Here is a 25,905-nt window from a genome sequence, read left to right as displayed (position 1 = left end):
GATCCCTGGGGAACACCAACAGATAGGGGGATAGGGGTGGAGGAAGATCCATGAGAATGAACTCTGAAGGTGCGGTGGGAGAGATAGGAGGAGAACCAGGAGAGGACAGAGCCCTGGAACCCAAATGAGGACAGTGTGGCAAGAAGTAAGTCATGATTGACAGTGTCAAAAGCGACGGATAGATCGAGGAGGATGAGGATGGAGTAGTGACCTCTGAATTTGGCAAGGAATAGGTCGTTACAGACTTTAGAGAGTGCCGTTTCTGTCGAGTGTAGAGGGCGAAAACCGGATTGAAGTGGATCGAGGATGGCATGAGAGGAGAGAAAATCAAGGCAGCGGCTGTGAACGTCACGCTCTAGTATTTTGGAGAGGAAGGGTAGGAGGGAGATGGGGCGGTAGTTGGAGGGACTTCTCTCTGGAAGTGGCAGAAACTATGAAATGATATTTTCACATGACACGTAGAGGCTCATTTTCAAAGCACATAGACTTACAAAGATCTTATCCAGTAAAATTAAATTTAATGTGTTGGTGCTTCAATAGTGTTCTGCCACTAGGGAGTGCTGTGGTGTTTGAATTCACTTGGAAACATGACCTCTGCATTTGTATGAAGCTGGTAGGTCAGTGTAAGCACTACAAATGTTGTAACTCACACAGTAATGAAATACAATTTATTAGTACTGAAATTTATCCCATACTTCTGTATTACACAATGCAAATATCTATCAGCAATCAGAGTCTCAAACCTCAGCCACTGGCAAATTCTGCCAGGTCTGTTTCTTGGTTCTGGCGCTGGAATTCATTGGACTCCCAAATATTCTTTATTTTGTAGAGGATTTCAATCTGGATTTATATCATCACTGTGCCTCCCTTATTAGTTCAATAAAGTGTGTAGTGGTTCTCATTGGCTCACCCGGGGTCATTGTTGTCCTTTACCTGGATGAGCAGATAAATCACATTAAAGTGTCCTTACATGAGTTATTATATTTTTTTGTTTGTACAGGTACCCAGAAATGGGCCCATGACAGCCAGCTCTCCATGCATAAGTTCTCATGGTGTTTTCATCCTTCATACAATTGATATGTTTATTTCTTTTATTGCTGCTTGTAAAACACCTCTTTTGCTCAAGTTCTCTTCTGTGATTTTTAGATATTCTCATTTTGCTTCAGGAATGTAGAGTTGTGTTTGTGCTTAAGTCAGGGGCTTTCTAACTGCTGAGTTGCTTTTCACCTACTTTTCTAGCTCTGTTTATTATAACTCTATCTTATAGCACCTAACTAGCCACCTGAGCATAACATTCCCGTTTTATTAGTACTGAAATTTATCCCATACTGTATTACATAATGCAAATATCTATCAGCAATCAGAGTCTCAAACCTCAGCCACTGGCAAATTCCTCCAGGTCTGTTTCTGGGTTCTGGGGCTGGAATTTGTTGGGCTCCCACATATTCTTTATTTTATAGAGTGTTTGAATCTGGATTTATATTTCACTGTGCTTCCCTTATTACTCCAATAAAGGTTGTAGTGGTTCTCATTATTTTATTTATTTGTTACATTTGTATCCCACATTGTCCCACCTATTTGCAGGCTCAGTCTGGCTTACACAGTACCGTAAAGGCGTTCGCCAATTCCGGTATGTACAAATACAGTAATGTTGTGGTAGAATAAGGTTTATGTGTACAGATACATTAGAGAATTGCAGAGAGGAAGAGAATCGTAGAAAGATTTATTATATGTCCATTACGAGCTTTGGTTTCGTTGTGTTGCAGGGTACAGGCATTTAAGTTGGGTTGGTAGGGTATGCCTTTTTGAACAGGTTAGTTTTTAATGATTTCCTGAAGTTTAGGTGATCATAAGTTGTTTTCACAGCTTTTGGTAATGCGTTCCATAGTTGTGTGCTTATGTAGGGAAAGTTGGATGCATAGGTTGATTTGTATTTGAGTGCTTTGCAGCTTGGGTAGTGGCGATCTAGGTATGTTCGTGTTGATCCTGTTGTGTTTCTGGTTGGTAGGTCTATGAGGCCTGTCATGTATCCCAGGGCTTCGCCGTAGATAGTTTTATCAACCAGGGTGCAGATTTTGAAAGCAATGCGTTCTTTGGGAGCCAGTGCAGTTTTTCTCGGAGGGGTTTGGCGCTTTCAAATCTTGTTTTTCCAAATATAAGCCTGGCTGCCGTGTTTTGAGCGGTCTGAAGTTTCTTTATAATTTGTTATTTGCATCCCGCATAAATTCCGTTGCAGTAGTCTATGTGGCTTAGTACTATTGATTGTATCAAGTTGCGAAATGTTTCCCTTGGGAAGAATGGTTTCATCCGTTTGAGTTTCCACATTGAGTGGAACATTTTCTTTGTTGTAGATTTCACTTGGTTCTCTAGTGTGAGGTTACGGTCGATTGTAACACCGAGAATTTTCAGGCTGTCTGAGATAGGGAGGGTATAATCTGGTGTTTGTTTGTGGGTTTGTTTGTATTATATTGGGATGAGAGGATGAGACAGTGTGTTTTTTTCTGTGTTGAGTTTTAGTTGAAATGCGTTTGCCCATGAATCCATGATATTCAAGCTGAGCTTGATTTAGTTGGTGATTACTGTCAGATCACGTTTGTAAGGAATGTATATTGTGACATCGTCTGCATAGATGAAAGGGTTAAGGCCTTGGTTGGATAAGGATTTGGCTAGTGGGGTCATCATTAGGTTGAAAAGGATCGGTGATAATGGTGATCCTTGTTCTGCTTTCCACGGTGGTGATATGTTTGAGCTTGATTTCACTTGATATGTTCTAGTGGTTAGAAAACCCTTGATCCCTTGCCCGCCAATCCCGAAGTAATCTAGGAGTCTTAGTAGTATTTTATGGTTTACCATGTCGAACAAACTGGACATGTCGAATTGGAGGAGAAGTATGCTTTTGCCTGTTGCTATTTCCGGCTTGAATTTGGCTAGGAGGGTAATTAATACTGTTTCAGTGCTATGAAGGGCCGAAATCCTGATTGTGAGTCATGTAATATTGTGAATTTGTTTATATAATCAGTACGTTGTTTGGTTACCGTGCTTTCCATCAGTTTGACCACCAGTGGGATTGATGCTACTGGGCAGTAGTTAGTGATTTCGTTTGATTTTTTTCTTGGGATCTTTTGGTATTGGGGTGAGTAGGATGTTGCCATTTTCCTTAGGGAAGAGACCTTGTTGAAGCATGTAGTTTAAGTGGGATGTAAGGTCTGCTATGACTCAGTGGGGGGCGGATTTTATTAGGGTGCTGGGGCAGGTATCCAATTTACAGTGAGAGTTGGAGAACCTATTAATCGCCTGGGTGACTGTTTCCACGGTGAGGACAGTGAAGTTTGACCAGGTTCGGTCTGCTGGGTATTCACCAGGGGTTGGGTCCAAGCCAGTGATGAAATTTCCGATATTGGTGTTGTCCTGAGGTAGCGTGTTACGTAGGTTTGCAATTTTTTCATTGAAGTATTTAGCAAGGTTGTCTGCAGATGGGATGTCTGTATTGGTTGCGGTGACCAAGGTGATGTCTAGTAGTTTGTTCACAAGTTGGAATAATTTCTTCGTGTCTTTGTAATTAGCTGTGGAGCAGCAGACTTTGATCCTGGGGAGCTGGGTTTGATTCTCACTGTAGCTCCTTGTGACTCTGGGTAAGTCACCTAACCCTCCTTTGCCCCATGTACTATGTAAACCACTTTGCATGTAGTTGCAAAAAACCCCACAGAAAGGCAGTATATAAAGTCCCTTTCCCTTCTATTACTATTTACTGCTCCTCTTTCTTTTAACCTACTCTTCATATAACTTCAATAAAGTACATTGTTAATCTCATCTGAATATTTGTTGAGATTGTGTAATCATTTAATTCAAACTTTTGAAATGTCATAACATTATTCAATTTTACTATCTCCTCCAATTATTTGTATTATTGTTCTATATTATCAACATATTTATAAGAACTGTCTATTATCATATAGTTTTCCACATGAAATGGAAGTTGGAAAACATTGCTATCTTGTATTGGATGTTTTGTTATCCTTAAAATTTTAAATAAATTTTACTTTAATGTATAGCACCTATCATCCAATAGCTGATTATAAAGGTATCAAATAACTCCATTTTAGCTATTGCAGTAGCACTAGTAGTATTTACATTTATAATACAGGATGTAAACAGTAGCGTTGTTTTTGTAGGTGTGGCCACTTACAAGGATAAGCTGTTCAAATTCCGAAATGAACGCTGGGAAGATGTCCTGAGTGATGAAGTAAATCTCAACAGGGGTGTAGCTAACCTCTTTGCTGGCCGTTCTGTGGCTTGCGTTGACAGGAAGGTAAGTAGGGCATAGTCTGTAAAGTGTCATCAATGCTCTCAATGGGATGGCAAGCCAAGGTTTTCATGGTGGAAGATGATATAGCTCCTTGTATGATGAGATATAGAGGGTTTCAGTATGTAAGAGGATTGTGATTAACCAACTGGGGCTTTCAGAATGAAAGAGAAAGGGGAGGGAGTATTAATATGGGAGGGAATTCAGAGCTTTGATTGTACAGTGTGGAGAAGGGATTCCAGTATGGTATGCATTGGCATAGCTACGTGGGGCCCGGGCCCCCCAAATCCCAAATTTCTTCTGGGCCCCTGGTTTTGCTGGCGGGGTTCCCCAAGCCCCGCCAGCTGAAGCCTTCATCCAGCGCCAGTTTTGGCGCCACCGTGTTGCCTCCCTTGCTGCTCTTCCCCTCACGTCCGGCACGCTCCTTTTAGTGAAACTGACCATGCTAAATTTCACTAAAAGGAGCATGTAGGATGTGAGGGGAAGAGTGAGCAGGGCAGGCAATGTGGTGGCGCTGAGACCAGCGCTGGATGAAGGCTTCAGCTGGCAGGGGGTTGGGGACCCCCACCAGCCAAGATATTAAATTGTGATGGTGGGGTGGCAGGTGGAGGGGGGCAGTGAGGTGGCAGCGGGAGGGGGGGCAGGGGAGGCAGCGGCAGGTCGGCAGACCAAAATGTGCCCCTCCCACCTCAGGCTCTGGCCCCCTCCTGCCGCAAGGTCTGGCTATGCCCCTTATGATATGTAGGACTTTTAGGATACAAGGAAATGTTAAACTCTTTATGGAAGGGGTTTATTGGGCTTTCAGTATGGAGGAAACTACAGTTCTTCCAATAGGGTTTCAGACACTGTTGGGACAAGACTTCAATTCTGTCAACACACTTCTCCACTTACCTACCTTCACACATTGTCAGTCCTATCTCTGGAATTGCCTTGAGGCAGATATAAATGATCTCTAAAAATTATTAAAAATGCTTTAAATAGCTCATCTCTTACTGCTTAATTCTCACTTTATGGATTGTCTAACACCTCCTTCATGTCCATACTCATAGTCTGGTATATTTGTTTTCTATAACATATCTGGGATAAAGTTGCAAGAAAACTGAATACTAATTTAAAAGGGAAATGATGTAAGCTACCTTGCCACACCAAAGGCTATAAAAGTTAGTGATTACCAGACTTACTTACATAAGTATTGCCATACTGGCACAGACCAAAGGTCCATCAAGCCCAGCATCCTGTTTCGAACAGTGGCCAATCCAGGTCACAAGTACCTGGCAAGATCCCAAAAAAGTACAATACATTTTATGCTGCTTATTCTAGAAATAAGCAATAGATTTTCCACAAGTCCATTTTAACAATGGTGTATGTACTTTTCCTTTAGGAAGCCATCCAAACCTTTTTTAAACCCTGCTAAGCTAACTGCTTTTACTACATACTCTGACAACAAATTCCAGAGTTTAATTACACATTGAAAGAAGAAATATTTTCTCTGATTCGTTTTAAATGTACTACTTTGTAGCTTCATTGCATGCCCCCTAGTCCTAGTATTTTTGGAAAGAGTAAACAAGCGATTCACATCTACTCGCTCCATTCCACTCAGTATTTTATAGACCTCTATTGTATCTCCCCTCAGCTGTCTTTTCTTCAAGCTGAAGAGCCCTAGCCACTTTAGCCTTTCCTCATACGAAAGTTGTCCCATCCCCTTTATCATTTTCGTCACCCTTCTCGGTACCTTTTCTAATTCCACTATATCTTTTTTGAGATGCGGTGACCAGAATTGAACACAGTATTTGAGGTGCGGTCACACCATGGAACGATACAAAGGCATTATAATGGCCTCATTTTTGTTTTCCATTCCTTTCCTAATAATACCTAACATTCTATTTGCTTTCTTAGCCACTGCAGCACACTGAGCAGAGGGTTTCAATGCATCATCAACAATGACGCCTAGATCCCTTTCCTGGTCGGTGACTCCTAATGTGAACCTTGCATTACATAACAAAATCATGAGTACAGTGGAACAGGTAGATGTGAATTGCTTCTTTACTTTTTTCCAAAAGTACAAGGACTAGGGGGCACACAATGAAGCTACTAAATACTACATTTAAAACAAACTGGAGAAAATATTTCTTCAACTCACGCACTGATGCACAAAAGTCCCCGTAAGCAACCGCTCAGGTAAAAGTTACCAAAGTGGAAATAATGAGTGATTCTCAAAGGAAATCATAGTAACATAGTAGATGACGGCAGAAAAAGACCTGCATGGTCCATCCAGTCTGCCCAACAAGATAAACTCATATGTGTATACCTTACCTTGATTTGTACCTGCCTTTTTCAGGGCACAGACTGTACAAGTCTGCCCAGCAGTATTTCCCGCCTCCCAACCACCAGTCGCGCCTCCCATCACCGGCACAGACCGTATAAGTCTGCCCTCCACTACCCTCGCCTCCCAACCACCAACCTCTCTTCCCCCACCTGCTGCTCAAAGGGAAAAAGCCAGCACATGCTCATGACAGCCAGTCATTAAGCATGACTGCCATGTGCATGCCCAGAACAGAAGTGGTTATGTCATCAGGAAGCCCAAAGTGGCGGGGGGGGGGGGGGGGGGGGGGTTGATAGACACACATTGGGACAGTAAGGAAATGGAAAATTCTATTCACAATCTACCAGAGCAGGACAGCAAAGCCACCGCTGCACATAGCTTTCATACATGGGTTTATTGTGGGTGTATGAAAGCCCTGTGTAGCTTTTTTTCTAAACCATGGGACACGGTCAGTGGCAGGATCGAGGGCAAAGCAGGGATCCCGAGGAGGAAGGAAAGAGCGATCGCAATCAAATGTGATTCCAACAGTAGATTCCAACTTTTGAAGCATATCCCAGATACTTCCGAGGGTCACCACCATGAGAGCTCCACGATAAACCATTGCTCCAACATTTTCTTCAGTGATTTCACTCCAGCTATGGGTGTGCTTTGAGCAGTAACTTCTGCAGCTTACATTCCCTCTCTTACAACTGCTGTTTCTGCTGGACATGGTGGAGCCAAGGGTTGCAATTCAGAGGGGGCAAAGGGTCCCCAGTGCTCCTTCATGAGGGTCATACAGGGAGCAACTCTAACAGAACTGGAACATGGACTGGAAGTCTAGACACTCCCAACTTCAAGCAAAAGTGTGCACAGCTGCAAAGTTCCCTGAGAATAAAATCACACAAAGGATAAAGGGATGAAAGGGGTCTGGAGAGGTTTAAAGGCACGCAAAAAGGTACAACAGGTATAGACAGAGGTGAGACCCAGAAGCCACCATCATACTATGACAGCTCCTGACCACCTGTTAAAATTCCCTCGTAAAAGGTAGGCGTTTTTTTTGTTCATTGCTTAGGAACGCCTGTGCATTGCTCGGAATGCACATTAAAATATTAATCAGCTCGTTTACATACACTAGCATACAATTCCCATTGGCTGCCACGAACGGTAAAAAGCACACAGAGCCCCTTTGTTCATTCATCGCTGAATACCACACTCATTAAACTGGCTTGAATCGGTCAAAATCGCCTGTTGCTGCCCTGGTAAGGTTTGTGCATCAGGGCTTCAATGTGTAATTAAGCTCTAGAGCTCATTGCCAGCTGTGGTAAAAGTGCTTAGCGTGATAGATTTTTAAATGGTTTGGACAAGTTCCTGGAAGAAAACCCCCTAAACTATTATTAAGGAGTACCTGGGGAAAATCCACTGTGTATTTCTGGGATTAACAGCATGAAGTCTGTTTTACTCTCTTGGGATCCTGCCAGGTACTTGTCACCTGGATTGGCCACTGTTGCATACAGGACATTACTGGGTTTGATGGACCTTCAGTCTGTCCCAGTATGATGATGCTTATGTACTTATACAGCCTGGACCTTACTGAGTGCATCCAACTTTCTTTTCCTGTTTGGCCCAAAAGGGTTTTATGTGTGAAGGCATTTCTCAGTGTAAAAGCTGTAGTGACAAACCCTCACATTCTGACGAGTTGGTCAGCTCTGAACGAGGGAGGAATAATAAACTAGTTGCTCCCCCATTCTAATCTCATTTCACTCTTAGCATTAGTTTTGAGTCCTAACCTTGCAGCGAAAAATCCCTAAGCACCTCTGTGTTTTTTTCCCAGTTGTCAGTGCTGTCAGATTGGGGAACTGGGGGAGGGGGGGAGGGGATGCATTGGGGCAGAGCAGAAAGTGTCAGCTGAAAACAGTGTCTTTGTGATTTATACAGCCTGTCAGTTGCTTTTTCATCCTACACCTCCTCCTGCAGTTTGTTTTCTAATGATTATCACTAAATCAGAGGCACAGCTGCTCCACCAGAACAAAAGGCAGCTTGGAGGAGGGCACAGGTGCTAGCAGCTGGCCACTTTTTGCATTGTAGCGATACCAGCAACCTGCACCAGCTCCACTGTCAGGAGGGGGTGTGCAGAATTGTTCAAAAGAATACAAGCTGACAGTTGACGGCTGATAAAGTTCTTCACTGCGCTAGTTCTGGCCAAAGTGGGACACACAGTAAGGCACTGATGCATGCACAATATATTTTAACAGGAGGGATTCAATTTAAAAGGGAAAAGGATAAGGAGAACAGGTGGACTGTGGAGCCTAATTTAAATAGTCCTTAATAATTGCAAAACCCCACAAATCAAACTTTCTAGTCTCTGCACAGCTGTAACTTTTCTAATTGTCATTTTAATGAGATTGTGAACCCAACTCTTCCTCCTTTTTTTGCCACGTTTTGGTACCTTTTTGTTTCTGGGGTTGCTTTCCTTTTTTTTTATTTTATTACATTTCTACCCCATGCTTTCCTACTCATAGCAGGTTCAATGTGGCTTACATGGGGCAATGGAGGGTTAAGTGACTTGCCCAGAGTCACAAGGAGCTGCCTCTGCCTGCAGTGGGAATCGAACCCAGTTTCCCAGGACCAAAGTCCACCACTCTAACCACTAGGCCATTCCTCCACTCCACTTTCATTTCGAGAGTGTCATTGATTCACTTCGTGCATCAGAGTGTGTGAGTTGAATGTCTTCCCCTTCTCCTGTAGAGGACTAGGACACCCCAAACACAGAAATCCATAGGCAGAGTTCTGAGACAGCTTATCCCGTTGCCTGTATGTACTAGCAATCCTATCTGCGATATGAATAAAAAGTAATAATAATTTTGAATTTTCAGCATGCTTTCCCAAGAGATTCTCTTAAGATGGCTTATAACATTATTTATTTATTTGTTACATTTGTATCCCACATTTTCCCACCTATTTGCAGGCTCAATGTGGCTTACATAGTACAGTAAAGGCGTTCGCCAAGTCCGGTAGAGAAACAAATACATGGTGATGTTGTGGTCGATTAAGATTAAGGCACAATGGGGATCGAAGAGAGGAGAAGTTATATAGTGTCCATTACGAGCTTTGGTTTGCTGTGTTGCAGAGTGTAGGCATTTATGTTGGGTCGGTAGGGTATGCCTTTTTGAACAGGTTGCTTTTTAGTGATTTTCTGAAGTTTAGATGGTCGTAGGTTGTTTTCACAGCTTTTGGCAGTGAGTTCCATAGTTGTGTGCTTATATAGGAGAAGCTGGATGCGTAAGTTGTTTTGTATTTGAGTCCTTTGCAGTTTGGGTAATGGAGTTTTAGGTATGTTCGGAATGATCTGGTTGTGTTTCTGATTGGTAGATCTATGAGGTCTGTCATGTAGCCTGGAACTTCGCCGTAGATAATTTTGTGGACCAGGGTGCAGATTTTGAAGGTAATACTTTCTTTGATTGGGAGCCAATGCAGTTCTTCTCGGAGGGGTTTGGCACTTTCGAATCGTGTTTTACCAAATATCAGCCTGGCTGCTGTGTTTTTGTTTTTTATTTTAAAGAGTTTATTGAATTGAAACAGAACATACAAATAAACTGCAGATATACATCTTAATGTGTTCCAAATACAAATTATAACATTTTCTGCTTGACATGAACCCACTATATGTTCCCCCCCTCCCTTTCCCCCTCCCTCTTCCATTCTCCTAAAGAGTTAGCAAAGCAGGGTCAGGCTGCGCCAACCATTCTGTGTAGGGATCCCAAACCTGATGGTAGGGGATCAGATGGCCCAATCGCATTGCAGTCAGCTTAGACATCAACTGAATGTAGTCCAGTTTCCTCAGGATTGCCCGTAGCCTCAGTAAGGTCTGTTGTTTACATTGTCGCTGCCAGCACCAATTTGCTGGCTACCAATATCTGTGTGGCCAGTTGAAACCCATGTTTTTTGCTTCCTTGAGGCCGCACATGTAAAAGGCAATGTTCAATTTTCATGGGAAAAACACTTTTCGTTATGATAATAATCAATTTCACAACTCTGGTCCAGTATTGTTGAGCCTGTGGACATGCCCACCAGATGTGCGCCATATCCCCTTCCATTCCACATTGACGCCAGCAGAGGGGAGACCCCCCTTTAAACATTTTGGCTAGTCTCTGTGGAGTGTAGTACCAGCAGTATAATATTTTGTAGCCATTTTCTACAAGAGCATTAGAAACTGACACCTTAAGCAAGGATGCGAACACCCTCTCCCACATGTAATATTCATAGGAGCCCCCTAATATACTTTCCCACTTGTGTGTATAGTATAGAATGGGCCGTGATTGTAGCAAGAGTGCCTTGTATAGTCTAGATATCCCGCCTCTACCACCTCCACTAGCCATTGCCTGGCTGCTGTGTTTTGAGTGGTCTGGAGTTTCTTTGTGAGTTGTTCTTTACATCCCGCATAGATTCCGTTGCAATAGTCTGCGTGGCTTAGTTCCATTGATTGTATTAGGTTACGGAATATTTTCCTCGGGAAGAAAGGTTTTACGCGTTTAAGTTTCCACATTGAGTGGAACATTTTCTTTGTTGTGGAGTTCACTTGGCTCTCAAGTGTAAGGTTGTGGTCGATTGTAACGCCGAGTATTTTCAGGCTATCTGAGATAGGGAGGGTGTGGTCTGGGGTGTTTATGGTTGTGTGTTTGTACGTATTGTGTTGAAATGAGAGGATGAGGCAGTGTGTTTTGTCAGTGTTCAGTTTCAGTTGAAATGAGTTTATTAGATGGGTACAGTAAGTCCCTAACCCAGTGGTTCTCAAACCTGATCCTGGAAGCACCCCAGCCAGTCAGGTTTTCAGGATATCCACTATGAGTATTCATGAGATAGATTTGCATACAGTGGAGGCAGTGCATGCAAATCTCTCTCATGATATTCATTGTGAGTTTCCTGAAAACCTGATTGGCTGGGGTGCCTCCAGGTCCAGGTTTGGAAACTGCTACCCTAGCCTAAAGAGCAGTGGAAGATAGTGACTTGCCCAAGATGTATCAGTGGGGGAATGGAATTTTGACCATTGTTTCCTGGTTTCTAGCCATTTCCTGTAAGCCAGGCTTCACCATATCTGGACCTCAAGGGCCAGAAACTGATTTTCAGGATTTCCAGAATTAATATGAGTGTGCTATATTTACAAACATTGCTTTCATTGAATGCAAATATATCTTATGCATATTAATTCTGGAAATCCTGAAACCAGACTGGCTTATGGTGCTCTGACCGAATTTGGCCTCTCCTTCCCCCAAATTTGGGGCATCCTCTCTCATAAATGCATGTAACAGAAGGTATAGGCAGAGCTCAGCTTGCTCCTGATAATGTGGCTCTTCCAGGAAATCTAAGCGGAGATTGGGTGGTGACGCCGGTAATTTGAGAGTAAAACCAATGCTGGGCGAACTTCTACGGTCTGCGCCCTGATCGTGTCTGAATAGATATGGATGGGCTGGAGTGTAAAATTTCAGGGGCTTCGATGTTAGCTTCAGAACTTTTAGTACAGGAACAGTGCTGGGCAGACTTTTACAGTCTGTGCCCTGAGAAAGGCAGGGACAAATCAAACTCGGGTATACATTTAAAGCAGCACATACCATGTAAAATGAGTTTATCTTGTTGGGCAGACTGGATGGACCGTTCAGGTCTTTATCTGCCGTCATTTACTATGCTACTATGTAAAAGGCCCTGAAGGCTATTGAAATAGTGTACATTTAGAAGGAATGGATCCACAGAAACTTAGCGGAGATTGGGTGGCAACACCTGTAATTGGAAGCAAAGCCAGTGCTGAGCAGAATTCTACGGTCTGTGCCCTGAAAATGGCAAGGGCAAATAAAGGTCAGGTTTACATATGAAGTATTGAAACAGGTGGGGAATCAGGAGACGAAAGGCAAATTTTGGTTCCAAACAAGGCAACTTTATTGCTAGCAAGTGAACAGCACCGAGTAGTCTCGGGACACTGTGTGTCATAAATCATCTGACACTTACATTTATACTCCCCTACTGGGCCTGCGCATTTGGCCCCTTACACGTCACAACCGACATGCGCAGTAAACATTTGTAGTTCTTACAGTACAAAATTGTAGTCCCAGTACATACACACGTCATAACACTGAAATGATACTGGCAAGAAAAACGAAACTTAGCAGCTTATTCTTCACACACACAATGCTCCTTTCTAGCACAGGAGATAAGGTTCGTTCGGCTCAGGAATGCAGGGCGGGGTGTCAGCACCCACCAAGGTCGTCTATTCAGATGGCGTTGCTACATGCGAGCTGGTCTTGTATAGGCCTTGCAAACTACTGTTACAAGCTATATGTCTAATAGCCCTGCATTCTGTCTTTACATTAGTAAACAGCAAACTTCTTTCGTTAGTAAACAGTAAAACTGGATAAGGCACAAATGTCCAGTGCAGTGATAAGGTGTGGCTAAACAGCCAAAAGCAGAGGTAGAGTGCATAAGTATAAGTCCATCAGTAGGCACAAAGAAAAACATGAGGTTGTCCTGTTGCTCAGTAGTATTCATAGTATTCGAGCAGTATCCGGCGTTCCACTCCTTCAGTATCACATACCATGTGTAATGAGTTTATCTTGTTGGGCAGACTGGATGGATTGTACAGGTCTTTATCTTCCATGATCTACTATGTTACATTCAGGTACAGTAGATATTTTTCTGTTCCTGGAGAGCTCACAATGACAATACCAAAGAGTTAAAGTAAGATTTGAACCTGGGTTCCTTGTTTTATAGCCCATTGCACTAACCACTAGGGCTGACCCTCTGCTCTGCATGGAAGTCTGTGTGACCATTTTACAAGAATGCTGCTATACAGACGTTCATGTCCCTTGTTTTCCCCTGTTCAAAATTTGGCCTTTTCAGTTTGTGAAATGGATGTTCATTTTGGATGTTTCCAGTACATGGATGTCCATCTCATGTATTTTTGAACAGGCTACATCCTGTGTGAAAATACATGTGAGAAGGATGTCAATTTGGGGCGTTTTGGACTTGACAGTCTTTTGAAAATTACCCTCCACATGTGTAAGTTCCAATGACAAATATCTGTGTGGTGTGGTGGCACTTAATCCCCTGGATTCTTTGTAGCACGTCCAAAATTGTGCATGCAAATCCGGTCATATTCTGGATTTGCACCACAGTATAATTACTTAACAAGCCAATCAGTGCCGATAATTGCCAATTAACAAGAAATTATTGACAATAATTGGCATTAATTAGAATTCATGTGCACAACTTGCTGGGCGTATTCTGTAAAGGTGGTGCGCGTGCATTCTAACGTGCTTCCAAAAGGAAAGGTGTGGCAATGGGTGTGGAATGGGCGGGTGTGGGCATTCCAAAAATCTACATGCAGGGAAATAACTTAGGCACCGGTATTTACACTGAGCTTTACTTGGCGAAAATGGACACGCCTAGAGTTAGGAGCAGGCATGGCTGCTAGGTGCATTCTATAAACCTGCCTAGGCATATCCTATAAACTGCACCTAAATCTAGGCGCAGTTTATAGAATATGACTAGGTGGAAATATTTTCGGAACCGATTTTTTCAGACGCCATAAATCTAGTCCAATGTGGGCTGATGTTCAAATCCCATCCTCTTTCCCTTTATTTTCAAAACAAGTTAGGGATGTGCTAGTATGTGATAAACGCATAACTTTTTATTTTTTCAAAATATTATATGGATAATGTATGGCAAGGGCCGTAGCAAGCTAAACATATGCCCTGTGCGACTGCTCCACCACCCCAAAGTTGGTTTGCAGGTTTGACATATTTACACGTACATATTTTTTTGCACACGTGCAACTGTGTTTTTTTTTATGTTGGCCTGTCAATCTGCTACTGCTTAGTTGGTTTCTAGATTAATTTGGGAAAGAATTGTTGTTCTTGCCCTTCCATTAATTGTGGCTGTATCAGGGGTCCTTATACTAAGCTGTGGTAAAAAAAAAAAAAGGGCCTGCGGTATCGGCAGGGGCCATTTTTGCCATGCGCCAGGGCCCTTTTTACCGCAGCAGGTAAAAAGTCTCTTAAAGAGACATGACCATGAGGTAAGATTATTCCTTTTGCGTGGCCATGTGGGGGTGGGGGGGGCCTACTTACTGCCACCCATTAAGGTGGCGGTAAGGGCTTCCATGGTAACAAAGCTGTAATTACTACTGGGTTAGCATCACACTAGAAAATATGGAATTATTTTCCGTAGCGCCAGAATTGGCAAGCGCTCGAGGTGGAACTACCGCCAGCGGCCACATTGGACCGGCGGTAGTTCTGGGTTGCCCCGTGGCAACCCTTTAGTAAAAGGGCCCCTCTATGATTAATGGCAGGGGGCACTATATTATTCCTTTTCTTGCAGTTGAATTGCATATGTTTTGATGTATTTCTACATTTGTTTCCATAGCACCTGACTCAACTGTCTGCCTTGTTGGTTTCCGAAGGAACACGATCAGTTCAGCATTCTGGGGTTCACATTTTTTTTAATAAGTCCGTCTTTTGCCTTTTCTTTTCTCATATGTTTACTCTTTTTTTTTTATTATATTATATACGCAGGGCTCTGGCAAGTACTCCATCTATATTGCAAACTATGCCAATGGCAATGTGGGTCCTCACATCTTGATTGAAATGGATGAACCTATGAGCAACGTGTCTCAAGGGATTCTGGCACTATCTGATGTTGCAGCGGAGGCTGGCGTGAACAAGTATACAGGTATGAGGAGAGCTTATGGAGGCTAAAGGGTCAGTACCAGGGGAATGCAAAGTTTTCCTAGAAGAAAAGAGGACATTCACTAAATATTACACCTACAAAACCCTCTCAGTGCAGCTGTCTGTCTATTCCAGACTCTACCTGTTTCCTTGCTGGTGTGGATATTTGCTGAAATGATGTGAAATCTCTACTACTTTAATGATGTGATATCTTAAAATTTGCTGAAAGGAAAATGACAGCCTTTCATTATTTGATGTGCGTCTGAGTTTGCAGTACCTCAACAACGGGTGCCCACAGTTTGACCGGGCCTTTGACATCCTCTGCTGTGCTCTGACCCAACCAACTGATTTCCATTTTACTGCATTTCTCTCAGCTTGAATGCATCCCTTTCCCTGCAGCAGTCGAAGCCAGTGACCGTGATATTCAAGCTCTGTGCTCTAAAACTGACATATGCCATTTATGGTACAAAAGTGTGCTAAGGACTTTTGGATCAAACTGCCTTGACTAGCAGTAAAGTCAATGATGCGCTGCCAGTTGCCCGTTAAGGGGTTCTCTCCAGCTCTATTCAGTTCAGTATTAGTTAATATCATAAAATAATTTAACAGTGTGTTTCTAGGAGCCCTTTCTAGCATATCACTGGCTCTGCTGGAAGAAGCAAAATCAGATTAAAGATGAGCAACTTTTCTACACTGCCTTTCAGGTCAATTTCATTAGAAGCTCTTGCCTACAGTCACAAGGATAGGGCGACTGAAGAATCAGAAATTTGGATAGAAAATAAATGACAGTTTATGGCATTGGGCACAAGATTTACAAGCTCATACTGAACAGGGAGAACAAAAGGGGGAGGAGATGATGGGAAGAGTGGGGTTCAAACTGATTTATGGAAAGTCATTATCCTGGACAGGTTTCTTTAATAGCAGATGCAAACACACCAACACATACACATAAACAGCTTGCTCTTTGTATTCTGAATTTGTCAGCTCTTTTTTATCAGCTCGTTTCAATGTCGACTTGGCACAAAAAAAAAAAAAAAGACAAGGGCAATAAAGTCATAATTTTACACCCCGCTATTACATGGACCAAATGTTCTGTTAATCAGGAAGGTACCCTGCGCTGTGATTCATGCTTTCACGATGATGCCAGAGCCTTTTCGACTGGATCTTAAAGATTTGAAGGAGGGGGGAGGGGTGAATAATGGAAACCACCACTTTGCTCTGTAGATAAATGTAGAGAGGATGTAGAGGTGAGAACAGAAAACCTATAACCACATCAGTTTTCCTTCTTCAGACTATTCCTGCATTGCTCTTTCCCTTCAGGTGCATGAAGGTTTTCATCGCATCATTCCTTCTCCAACCAGCCAGGAACTGAGAAGCCACTTAGTGCTCCTTCGACTTCATGCCTCAGAGAAAGGAATCATAAAAAAATTAAATAAAAATGTTGCTATCCTCAAGGGATACAGTGAGCAAAGCTATCAGCATTGTTCTGTAGAGAGAGCAAGAGGAGGAAACTTGGGGAATGTAACATGAGTAACATACAAGGTAGATGACGGCAGATTAAGACTTGTATAGTTCATCCAGTCTGCCCAATGAGATAAACTCATAGCAATATTACATATGCATACTTGATTTTGATTTGTCTTTGCCACTTTTTAAGCATAAACCATAGAAGTTTGCCCGGCACTGGTCCTGTTCAACAACTACAGGAGCTGCTGTCGAAGCCCATCCAGGTCTGTCCAGCCGTGATCAGAGCACAGACGTAGAAGGCTGCCTGGCACTGGCTGTATTTTCCATTTAATGGAGTTGCCATCTAAGCACCACTGTTTATTTGGCTCCATTCTCTTTCCATATGAGATCCCATGTATTTTTGGGCCAGCACCAGCATAATTTTTAAAAAACTCCCATGATACCCCTCGCATTCCCCAGTGCAGCTTCCTCCTTTCCTTTCCGCCAGCCCACAAGAGTCATAGGTTCCCCACTCCCAGCCTACCTTCCATCCCTGGTAGTCCAGTGGAGACGATGGGGGCAGGAGCAAAGCCCTCTCGCTTCTACCCCATTATGGCTGCCTACAGAAAATGGCTGCCGCGAGAGGTCACAGCAGCTCATGGTACTTGTGATAGGTCATGGCAGCCATTTTCTTTAGGCAGCCACAATAGGCAGAAGCGATTGGGCTTTGCTTCTGTCTCCATCGCCCCCACTGAATCACAAGGTATGGAAGTTAGGCTTGGGGAGGAGATGTTGGGTGGGCCATTCTGGGGGGAATGGGGTTGTGAATCTTGTGGTCTATGGTGAGGAGTAAGAGAAGGTAGGGGCTGCATCTGCATCGGGGGACAGGAGAGGGATCACAGGACTTAAAAAAAAAAAGTTATAAAGATCCCAGCCGATATTCAGCTGGGGCCTGTATAACTGTCTTATACGGGCCCTGGCTGAATATCGGCCGGGATCCACATAAGCTCCGGCAGCCAGCCCTGCTTAAATTAGCCCACAATATGGACATGGCCCGGCATTGAATATCTGGGGCAAATTCTGCCTACAGCTGTCAGCTTTAAAAAAATGCTGACCGCTGCGAGCTGAATATTACTCCCTGTGTCTTCAATAATGTGTACTTAATGGGTGGGAGTTCAGATAGACAGAGTCTGAGTGGAAAGTACATTTATTTATTTATTGGGATTTATTAAACGCCTTTATGAAGAGATTCACCCAAGGCGGTGTACAGTAGGTACAGTTTAACATAAAACTTACAATTTTGTTAACAGCATAACAATAGTAAAAATGATCAAATATAAACAAGTACAATAAATGAGATAAACTTGAGAACAGCAAATTAAAACCTAATAATAGGACTACCATGAAACGGTATAAAAAATATGCACATTTAACAGCATTGCATTCAAATAACAGAGATATAATGCGATGTCAGATTAAAACATATATGTATGTAACTGCTGAATCACTTGTCTGGCATTGTATGCTTGTGCCTAAACACTTATTTGTGTAAATAAACGGTTACACTGGTATTCTATAAAGGCATAGGGGTGGCACAGGGTGGCGAGTGCAATCCCAAAATATTGCTTTTCCTCTCCAACTAGAACCAGCATCCATAAGTTGCAGGGATAACCTATCCAGCATATTCCACTCTCTTTCAACAGCACCCCCCCCCCCCCCACCACCCTGCCGTTGTGCTGGCATCTCCTCCTCTCTTTCAAACCCTCCCCCCTCGATTTGACATCAACTCCTTTCTCCTCTCCTTTATAGAATAGCGCTTAGCATGGATCCTTGCGCCAAAGTTGGGCGTGCTGACCAATTACTCTATAAAACTGCGAGCAACGCTCTGGAATGCCCCTGACATGCCCATGCCTCGCCATAGGCCACACTCCTTCTTGGGTCACACGCTATTGTATTAGGTACCCAGTGTTAGAATAGCGCGCTGTCAGATGCCAATTAATGTCAATAATTGATTGCTGGCATCCACTTATTGATGGTTAGCAGCTCGTTAGCCAATTAAGTTGCACACACTGCGCATCTCAGAAGCGCCCAAATCTGAGCACCATATATTGAATCCGGAGGTCTTTGTAAAATGGTCACACTGTTCCAAAACAGGATGCACTGTAACATAAAACTGCTCCCCCCTCCCCCGATGAAGATGAAACTTCTCAGAAACAACAAGGGAAAGGATTCAACACAAAAATTTAGTATGTGCATGGGAATGATCAAATCATGCAAAACCTTTTGGAACCCTTCAGTCATGGGCACTGCATTTAACCACAATGTTGCCTCTTCAAAGGGGCAGTAAATGCTTTTTCTGAAGCAACCCCGGCTCCAACTGACCTATTCAAACATGTATTCCCTGCATGCCTGTACATAACACTGCCTCTGAGTCAGTGGCTCAGCCTTCTGCATTTATAACCTCCTGCTAAACCTTGCTTCCTTTTATCCAAACAGGAGGAAGCACAAGACAAATCGTGTTTGGGTTCTCAGTCTGACTTCAAAATTTTGCAAGATAACAAAGGAACATTAATTACATGTGTCGCTTATGCTGGAATTTATTTGAGGCATGCAATGCATTTGGCACTTAGGGCAGTAAAACTCCAACCATATGTAGATGAGAAAGATTAACATTTATTTGATCAAAGATGCATTGCAAAATAATATAACATCAGCCTTGTTAAATTTCTCAGGTAATAGCATAGGAATAAAATTTGCACCACTGCTGTGACTAAGTTTTACTGTGACATTAAGGGGCATGTTTAATAAAGTGTGCCAAGCCAGCACTGCATGAAATAGATGCACTGTTAACGCACAAGCTTGGTACTAGATACCAGGCTGGCATGACAGCTGCATAGCCTATTAGGGGGTGGGAGATGGGCAGGCTGTAGGCAGGGAATGGGTATGGCCTGAGTACAGCAGTTTGTGCATAATACTTTACTACATGTTGCCATTTGTGCATTTAACACAGATGCACTTACCACCTCCAGGAATAAATTCTATATATGGCTTAAAAAATAAAACCCAATCTTTTTTCAGCGCTATTCTATAAAGCACGCTTAAAGTGAGGTGTGATTTATAGAATAGCACTTACACCTGGGAACTGTGACTACATTAGGCATGAAGTACATAAGGACATAAGTGTTGCCATACTGGGACAGACCGAAGGTCCATCAAGCCCAATATCCTGTTTCCAACAGTGGCCAATCCAGGTCACAAATACCTGGCAAGATTCCAAAACAGTACAATATATTTTGTGCTGCTTATCCTAGAAATAAGCAGTGGATTTTCCCAATTCCATTTCTAGGAAGGTATCCAAAGCCTTTTTAAATCCCACTAAGCTAACTGCTTTTACCACATTCTTTGGCAACGAATTCCAGAGTTTAATTACACGCTAAGTGAAGAAATATTTTCTCCGATTCATTATAAATTTACTATTTTGTAGCTTCATTGCGTGCCCCCTAGTCCTAGTATTTTTGTAAAGAGTAAACAAGCGACTCACATCTGCCCGTTCCACAGTATTTTACACCAGTAGAAAAGTAGTGCAAATGCTCACACATGAATTAGGTGCAGATCCCAACTTATTTTATAATTACGTGCGTAACCAAAAGAAACGCCACCAGTTTGTCTATGACCCTCCCATTTCCATGCCCCTGACTCATGTGTAACATTTAGGCGTGGATCTCGGGCTTAAATTTATGCACATACATTTTGATTTATTGGTGCCAATAACTGCTTGTTCAAAAGCCAGTTATCGATGCTAATTAGCTCGTTATTCAATTAAATTGCACATGCAATTTTTAGCGTATTTTACAGAATTAGGTTGTTAATACACTGTAAGGTAGTTCTGTGTGCCATAAGTGTATAGGAACATGATGGAAATCTCCCCAGCAGTTAGTGCAGAGGCCTTGCACTTATTACAAGTTTTTTTTTTTCATTTAAAGGGTAAATTCTATAACTAGATACCTGCAGTCACGCGCCCCTTGCAGTCATTAATATACAGAAGATTCGCACTTACATGGTTAATTGTAAACTCGATTCCCACTTTAGCTCCTTTTGACTCTGGGCAAATCAGTTAACCCTCCATTGCCCCAAGTACAAATAAGTGCCTGTATATACCATGTAAAACACTTTGAATGTAATTGCAAAAACCACAGAAAGGCGGTATATCAAGTCCCATTCCCTTTCCCCTCCCCCCCTTTACCTGCAAAAGTGGCATCAGGGCACTTAGAATCTGGCCCAATGCCACTTATGCAAGTCCTTAAAGAACAGTTTTTATTTATGGCACTGGAAAAACCCACGCTTAGCGCTATTTTATAATCCTCGCCTAAAGTTAGGCACGGTTTATAGAATACATGCAACACCCATCCCCATGACAAAGATTTAGGCATGACCATTAAACCTGCTATAAATGCTATGGATCGGGCATATTCTATAACAATGCGCATAATTATTAGGAATACCCATGTCCTGTCCATGCCCCTCCCATGGCCACCCCCCTTTTTTGAGATCCACGCATTAAAATTTACATGCACATAGTTAGGAGGGGTATTCTTTCTGAGGTATCCATGTAAATGTATTGTTAGGTTTGACTCTGTTAAATATGTTTTCTTGGAACCCCACCAGCTATCGGCTTTTATTGCGTCTAAAAGATCTTCTAGACAGCTTTAGAAAAATTTAGCACTCCCTTCATAAGTGTTTTTTCTTTCTTATAACTATTTCCTTGTTTTTCCTCTTAGTTTAAAATCTTGGATCCCTTTGTTAGGACTTGAGTGTTTTGCTAGAATATTTCCATTTGGAAGAATGGTAATATTGAATTTTGCCTGTTTGATTTACAATTGTAGATGTACACTATCCTTCAAGTTGTATCTTGAATAATAGTTTGTAAAAATATAAATAATAAAATAAAAAATAAAAATAAAATAAAAAAAAAATTTACATGCACCACTTTACAGAATATGCTGATAATTGCTTGTTATTGGCACCAATTAGCTTGTTAAACAATTAAGTTGCGCATGCAAACTTAATATTCAACAGATCGCCAAAACCTGTCGTTTCTTTATCTACAACATTAGCAAATTCTGCCCCTTCCTTTCTGAATACGCTACCAGAACCCTTGTCACCTCTCGTTTGGATTATTGCAATTTACTTCTCACTGGTCTTCCTCTCAGCCGGCTCTCTCCTCTCCAGTCTGTCCAAAATTCTGCAGCATGACTTATTTTCCGCCAAAATCGTTATGCCCACACTAGCCCACTCCTCAAGTCACTTCACTGGCTCCCTGTCCGCTTCTCCTGCATACAATTTAAACTTCTCTTACTGACCTTTAAATGCATCCATTCTGCAGCCCCCCATTACCTCTCCACTCTCATCTCTCCCTACATTCCTCCCCGTGAACTCCGCTCACTGGACAAATCTCTCTTGTCGTCCCCCTTCTCCTCCACTGCTAATTCCAGACTTCGTTCCTTTTCCCTCGCGGCACCTTATGCCTGGAATAGACTTCCTGAGCCTGTACGTCTAGCCCCATCTCTACCTGTTTTCAAATCTATGCTGAAAACCCACCTTTTCACCACTGCTTTTGGCTCCTAGCCACTACTCATTTGCCCTCCCCTTGTTCCTTCTCACCCAGTACTTCCCTCGCCCTTAATTGTCTTGTCTTAATTGACTTAATTCTCTTAATTGACTTAATTATCTTAATTGACATCGCCCTTAATTGTCTTGTCTGTCTGTATTACTTTTAGATTGTAAGCTGTATTGCGCAGGGACTGTCTCTCTATGTCAGGTGTTCAGCGCTGCGTATGTCTGGTAGCGCTATGCAAATGTTAATAATAATAATAATAATAATAATACATGCAAATCAGCTATGTGTACAGATTTGTGCATGAAATTTAGTCACCATTTATAGAATCTGGGGGTTAATGTGTGGTAATTGTAGACATTACTACATTTTAGTAAACAGACGCCTAAGACTTTTTCATTTTAGGTCAGTATGGGCAGATAACGTTTGCTTTCTCTGTGTTCAGAGTAATGGCTTCCTTGCAAAGTTTACACTTCAAGAAGGGGATTGTGCTTGCTTCTTCAGGACTCAACTCTGCTTTTCTATCAGTACCAGGATGACTGCAAACCATTTGCCACTTTTACAAGCTTCTTAAAACAAATAAGATCCCTCTGGGTTCTTTTATATATTTCAAAGCTAATCTGTCCTACAGAACGGATTCTGCCTTGTAGTTTGCTCAAAGACTTTTCCCAACTGACTAGAACAGTTACAACATTTTAAAGCATTTTACTTTAACCTCAATAAAGCTGACCATTTAATAAGACATTTCTGTAGCGGTGAATACATACTACAACACTGAAACTAAAGAACTAGCACAAATGCACAAATTGCCACTGGAGTTAACATAATAGATTGCACAGGAAATTTAACCATGTCATTGATCAATTCCTCAGTACCCTCAACCAGAAGCATAGTACATAAAATAAGCCACTTATTTCTTAAAATAATTTAAATCTATTTAGGTTTTTATATTTCAAAGCCAATTTAGCTTTGGGAAGGATTCCACCTTGCAGTCTCTGCAATGACATCTCCCAGTTGATTAGAACATCAACAGGATGCCACTAATCACTGAAGGGGGTTCTGCCAGGCTCTTAAAGGGACATAGAAACATGACCATACATAAAGACCAAATGGCCCATCCAGTCTGCCCATCCACAGCATCTACTATCTTCTCTCCCTAAGTGACCCCACATACCTGTCCCATGTTTTCTAGTCCTTATTTCCACCACCTCTACCGGGAGGCTATTCCATGCATCCACCACCCTTTCCATAAAAAAAAAGTATTTCCTTAGATTACTCCTGAGCCTAACCTCTTAACTTCATCTTCTGCCCCCTCATTCTGGAGTTCTCCTTCATTTATTGTGTATTTTATGAATGTTTTTATTGTAATCCACTCTGGACAAGGGTGGACTAAAAAATAATAAATCTAATTAAAAAAAGGCTCACCTCCTGTACAATGATGCCATGGAGATATTTAAACGTCTCTATCATATTTCTTCTCTCCCGTCTTTCTTCCAGATTATACATATTGAGGTCTATAAGTCTGTCCCCATATGCTTTATGACAGAGACCACTGACCAATTTTGTAGCTGCCCTCTGGACTGACTCCATCCTGACTATACTTTAATTTATTTTTTTCCTTTCCTGTGGTTTCTTTCACACATGCTCCCTCTCACCTCTCCTCGCTTGACCAGGAAACTTAGGTCTTTGACACTAGAAGCTTTTTCTGATTAACTGTGATGTTTTCCCATTGGATTTCTCTTCCCTGCCTCTTGATAGTCAAGTTTCTTTACATAAGTACGTAAGTATTGCCATACTGGGAAAGACCAAAGGTCCTTCAAGCCCAGCATCCTGTTTCTAACAGTGGCCAATCCAGGTCACAAATACTGCTTATCCAAGAAATAGTTAATAATGGTCTATGGACGTTTCCTTTAGGAAGCCAACCAAACCTTTTTTAAACTCCGCTAAGCTAACTGCCTTTACCACATTCTCTGGCAATGAATTCCAGAGTTTAATTACATGCTGAGTGAAGAAACATTTTCTCCGATTCGTTTTAAATTTATTACATTGTAGCTTCATTGCATGCCCCCTAGTCCTAGTATTTTTGTAAAGCGTAAACAGACGTTTTACATCTACCCGTTCCACTCCACTCATTATTTTATAGACCTCTATCATGTCTCCTCTCAGATGCCTTTTCTCCAAGCTGAAGATCCCTAGCTGCTTTAGCCTTTCCTCATAGGGAAATCGTCCCATCCCCTTTATCATTTTCGTCGCCCTTCTCTGCACCTTTTCTAATTCCACTATATATTTTTTGAGATGCGGCGACCAGAATTGAACACAATATTCGAGGTGTGGTCACACCATGGAGCGATACAAAGGCATTATAACATCCGCATTTTTGTTTTCCATTCCTTTCCTAATAATACCTAACATTCTATTTGCTTTCTTAGCCGCAGCAGCACACTGAGCAGAAGGTTTCAACGTATCGTCAACGGCAACACCTAGATCCCTTTCTTGGTCTGTGACTCCTAATGTGGAACCTTGCATGACGTAGCTATAATTTGGGTTCCTGATTCCCACATGCATCACTTTGTACTTGCTCACATTAAACGTCATCTGCCATTTAGACGCCCAGTCTCCCAGTCTCGTAAGGTCCTCTTGTAACTTTTCACAATCCTCCCGCAATTTAACGACTTTGAATAACTTTGTGGTATCAGCAAATTTAATTACCTCACTAGTTACTCCCATCTCTAGGTCATTTATAAATATGTTAAAAAGCAGCGGTCCCAGCACAGAGCCCTGGGGAACCCCACTAACTACCCTTCTCCATTGAGAATACTGACCATTTAACCCTACTCTCTGTTTTCTATCTTTTAACCAGTTTTTAATCCACAATAGAACACTACCTCCTATCCCATGACTCTCCAATTTCCTCTGGAGTCTTTCATGAGGTACTTTGTCAAACGCCTTCTGAAAATCCAGATACACAATATCAACCGGCTCCCCTTTATCCACATGTTTGTTCACCCCTTCAAAGAAATGTAGTAGATTGGTGAGGCAAGATTTCCCTTCACTAAATCCACGTTGACTAGTGTCTCATTAATCCATGCTTTTGAATATGCTCTGTAATTTTGTTCTTAATAATAGTCTCTACCATTTTGCCCGGCACCAACATCAGACTCGCTGGTCTATAATTTCCCTGATCTCCTCTGGAACCTTTTTTAAAAATCGGCGTTACATTGGCCACCCTCCAACCTTCTGGTACCACGCTCGATTTTAAGGATAAATTACATATTACTAACAATGGCTCCACAAGCTCATTTTTCAGTTCTATCAGTACTCTGGGATGAATACCATCCGGTCCAGGAGATTTGCTACTCTTCAGTTTATAGAACTGCCCCATTACATCCTCCAGGTTTACAGAGAATTCATTAAGTTTCTCTGACTCGTCAGCTTCGAATACCATTTTTCGCACCGGTATCTCACCCAAATCTTCCTCGGTGAAGACTGAACAAAGAATTCATTTAATCTCTCCGCTACGGCTTTGTCTTCC

At 42.2% G+C, this 25,905-nt stretch overlaps 1 protein-coding gene across 1 annotated transcript in view; it reads left to right on the top strand.

Annotated features, from left to right (window-relative positions):
* CRTAC1 (cartilage acidic protein 1) overlaps positions 1-25,905 on the top strand; it is a 495,959-nt gene that overhangs the window by 266,417 nt on the left and 203,637 nt on the right. The window contains exons 4-5 of the mRNA XM_030204795.1: positions 4,173-4,309; positions 15,164-15,320. Coding sequence (XP_030060655.1) covers positions 4,173-4,309; positions 15,164-15,320 — 294 coding nt within the window. The remainder of the gene's footprint in view (positions 1-4,172; positions 4,310-15,163; positions 15,321-25,905) is intronic.

The sequence above is a fragment of the Microcaecilia unicolor genome, chromosome 5 (genome assembly GCF_901765095.1).
Source record: "Microcaecilia unicolor chromosome 5, aMicUni1.1, whole genome shotgun sequence".
In the NCBI taxonomy this organism is placed as follows: Eukaryota; Metazoa; Chordata; class Amphibia; order Gymnophiona; family Siphonopidae; genus Microcaecilia; species Microcaecilia unicolor.
Note: the sequence above shows the minus strand (reverse complement) of the source record. Positions and strands in the feature narration are given on the sequence as shown.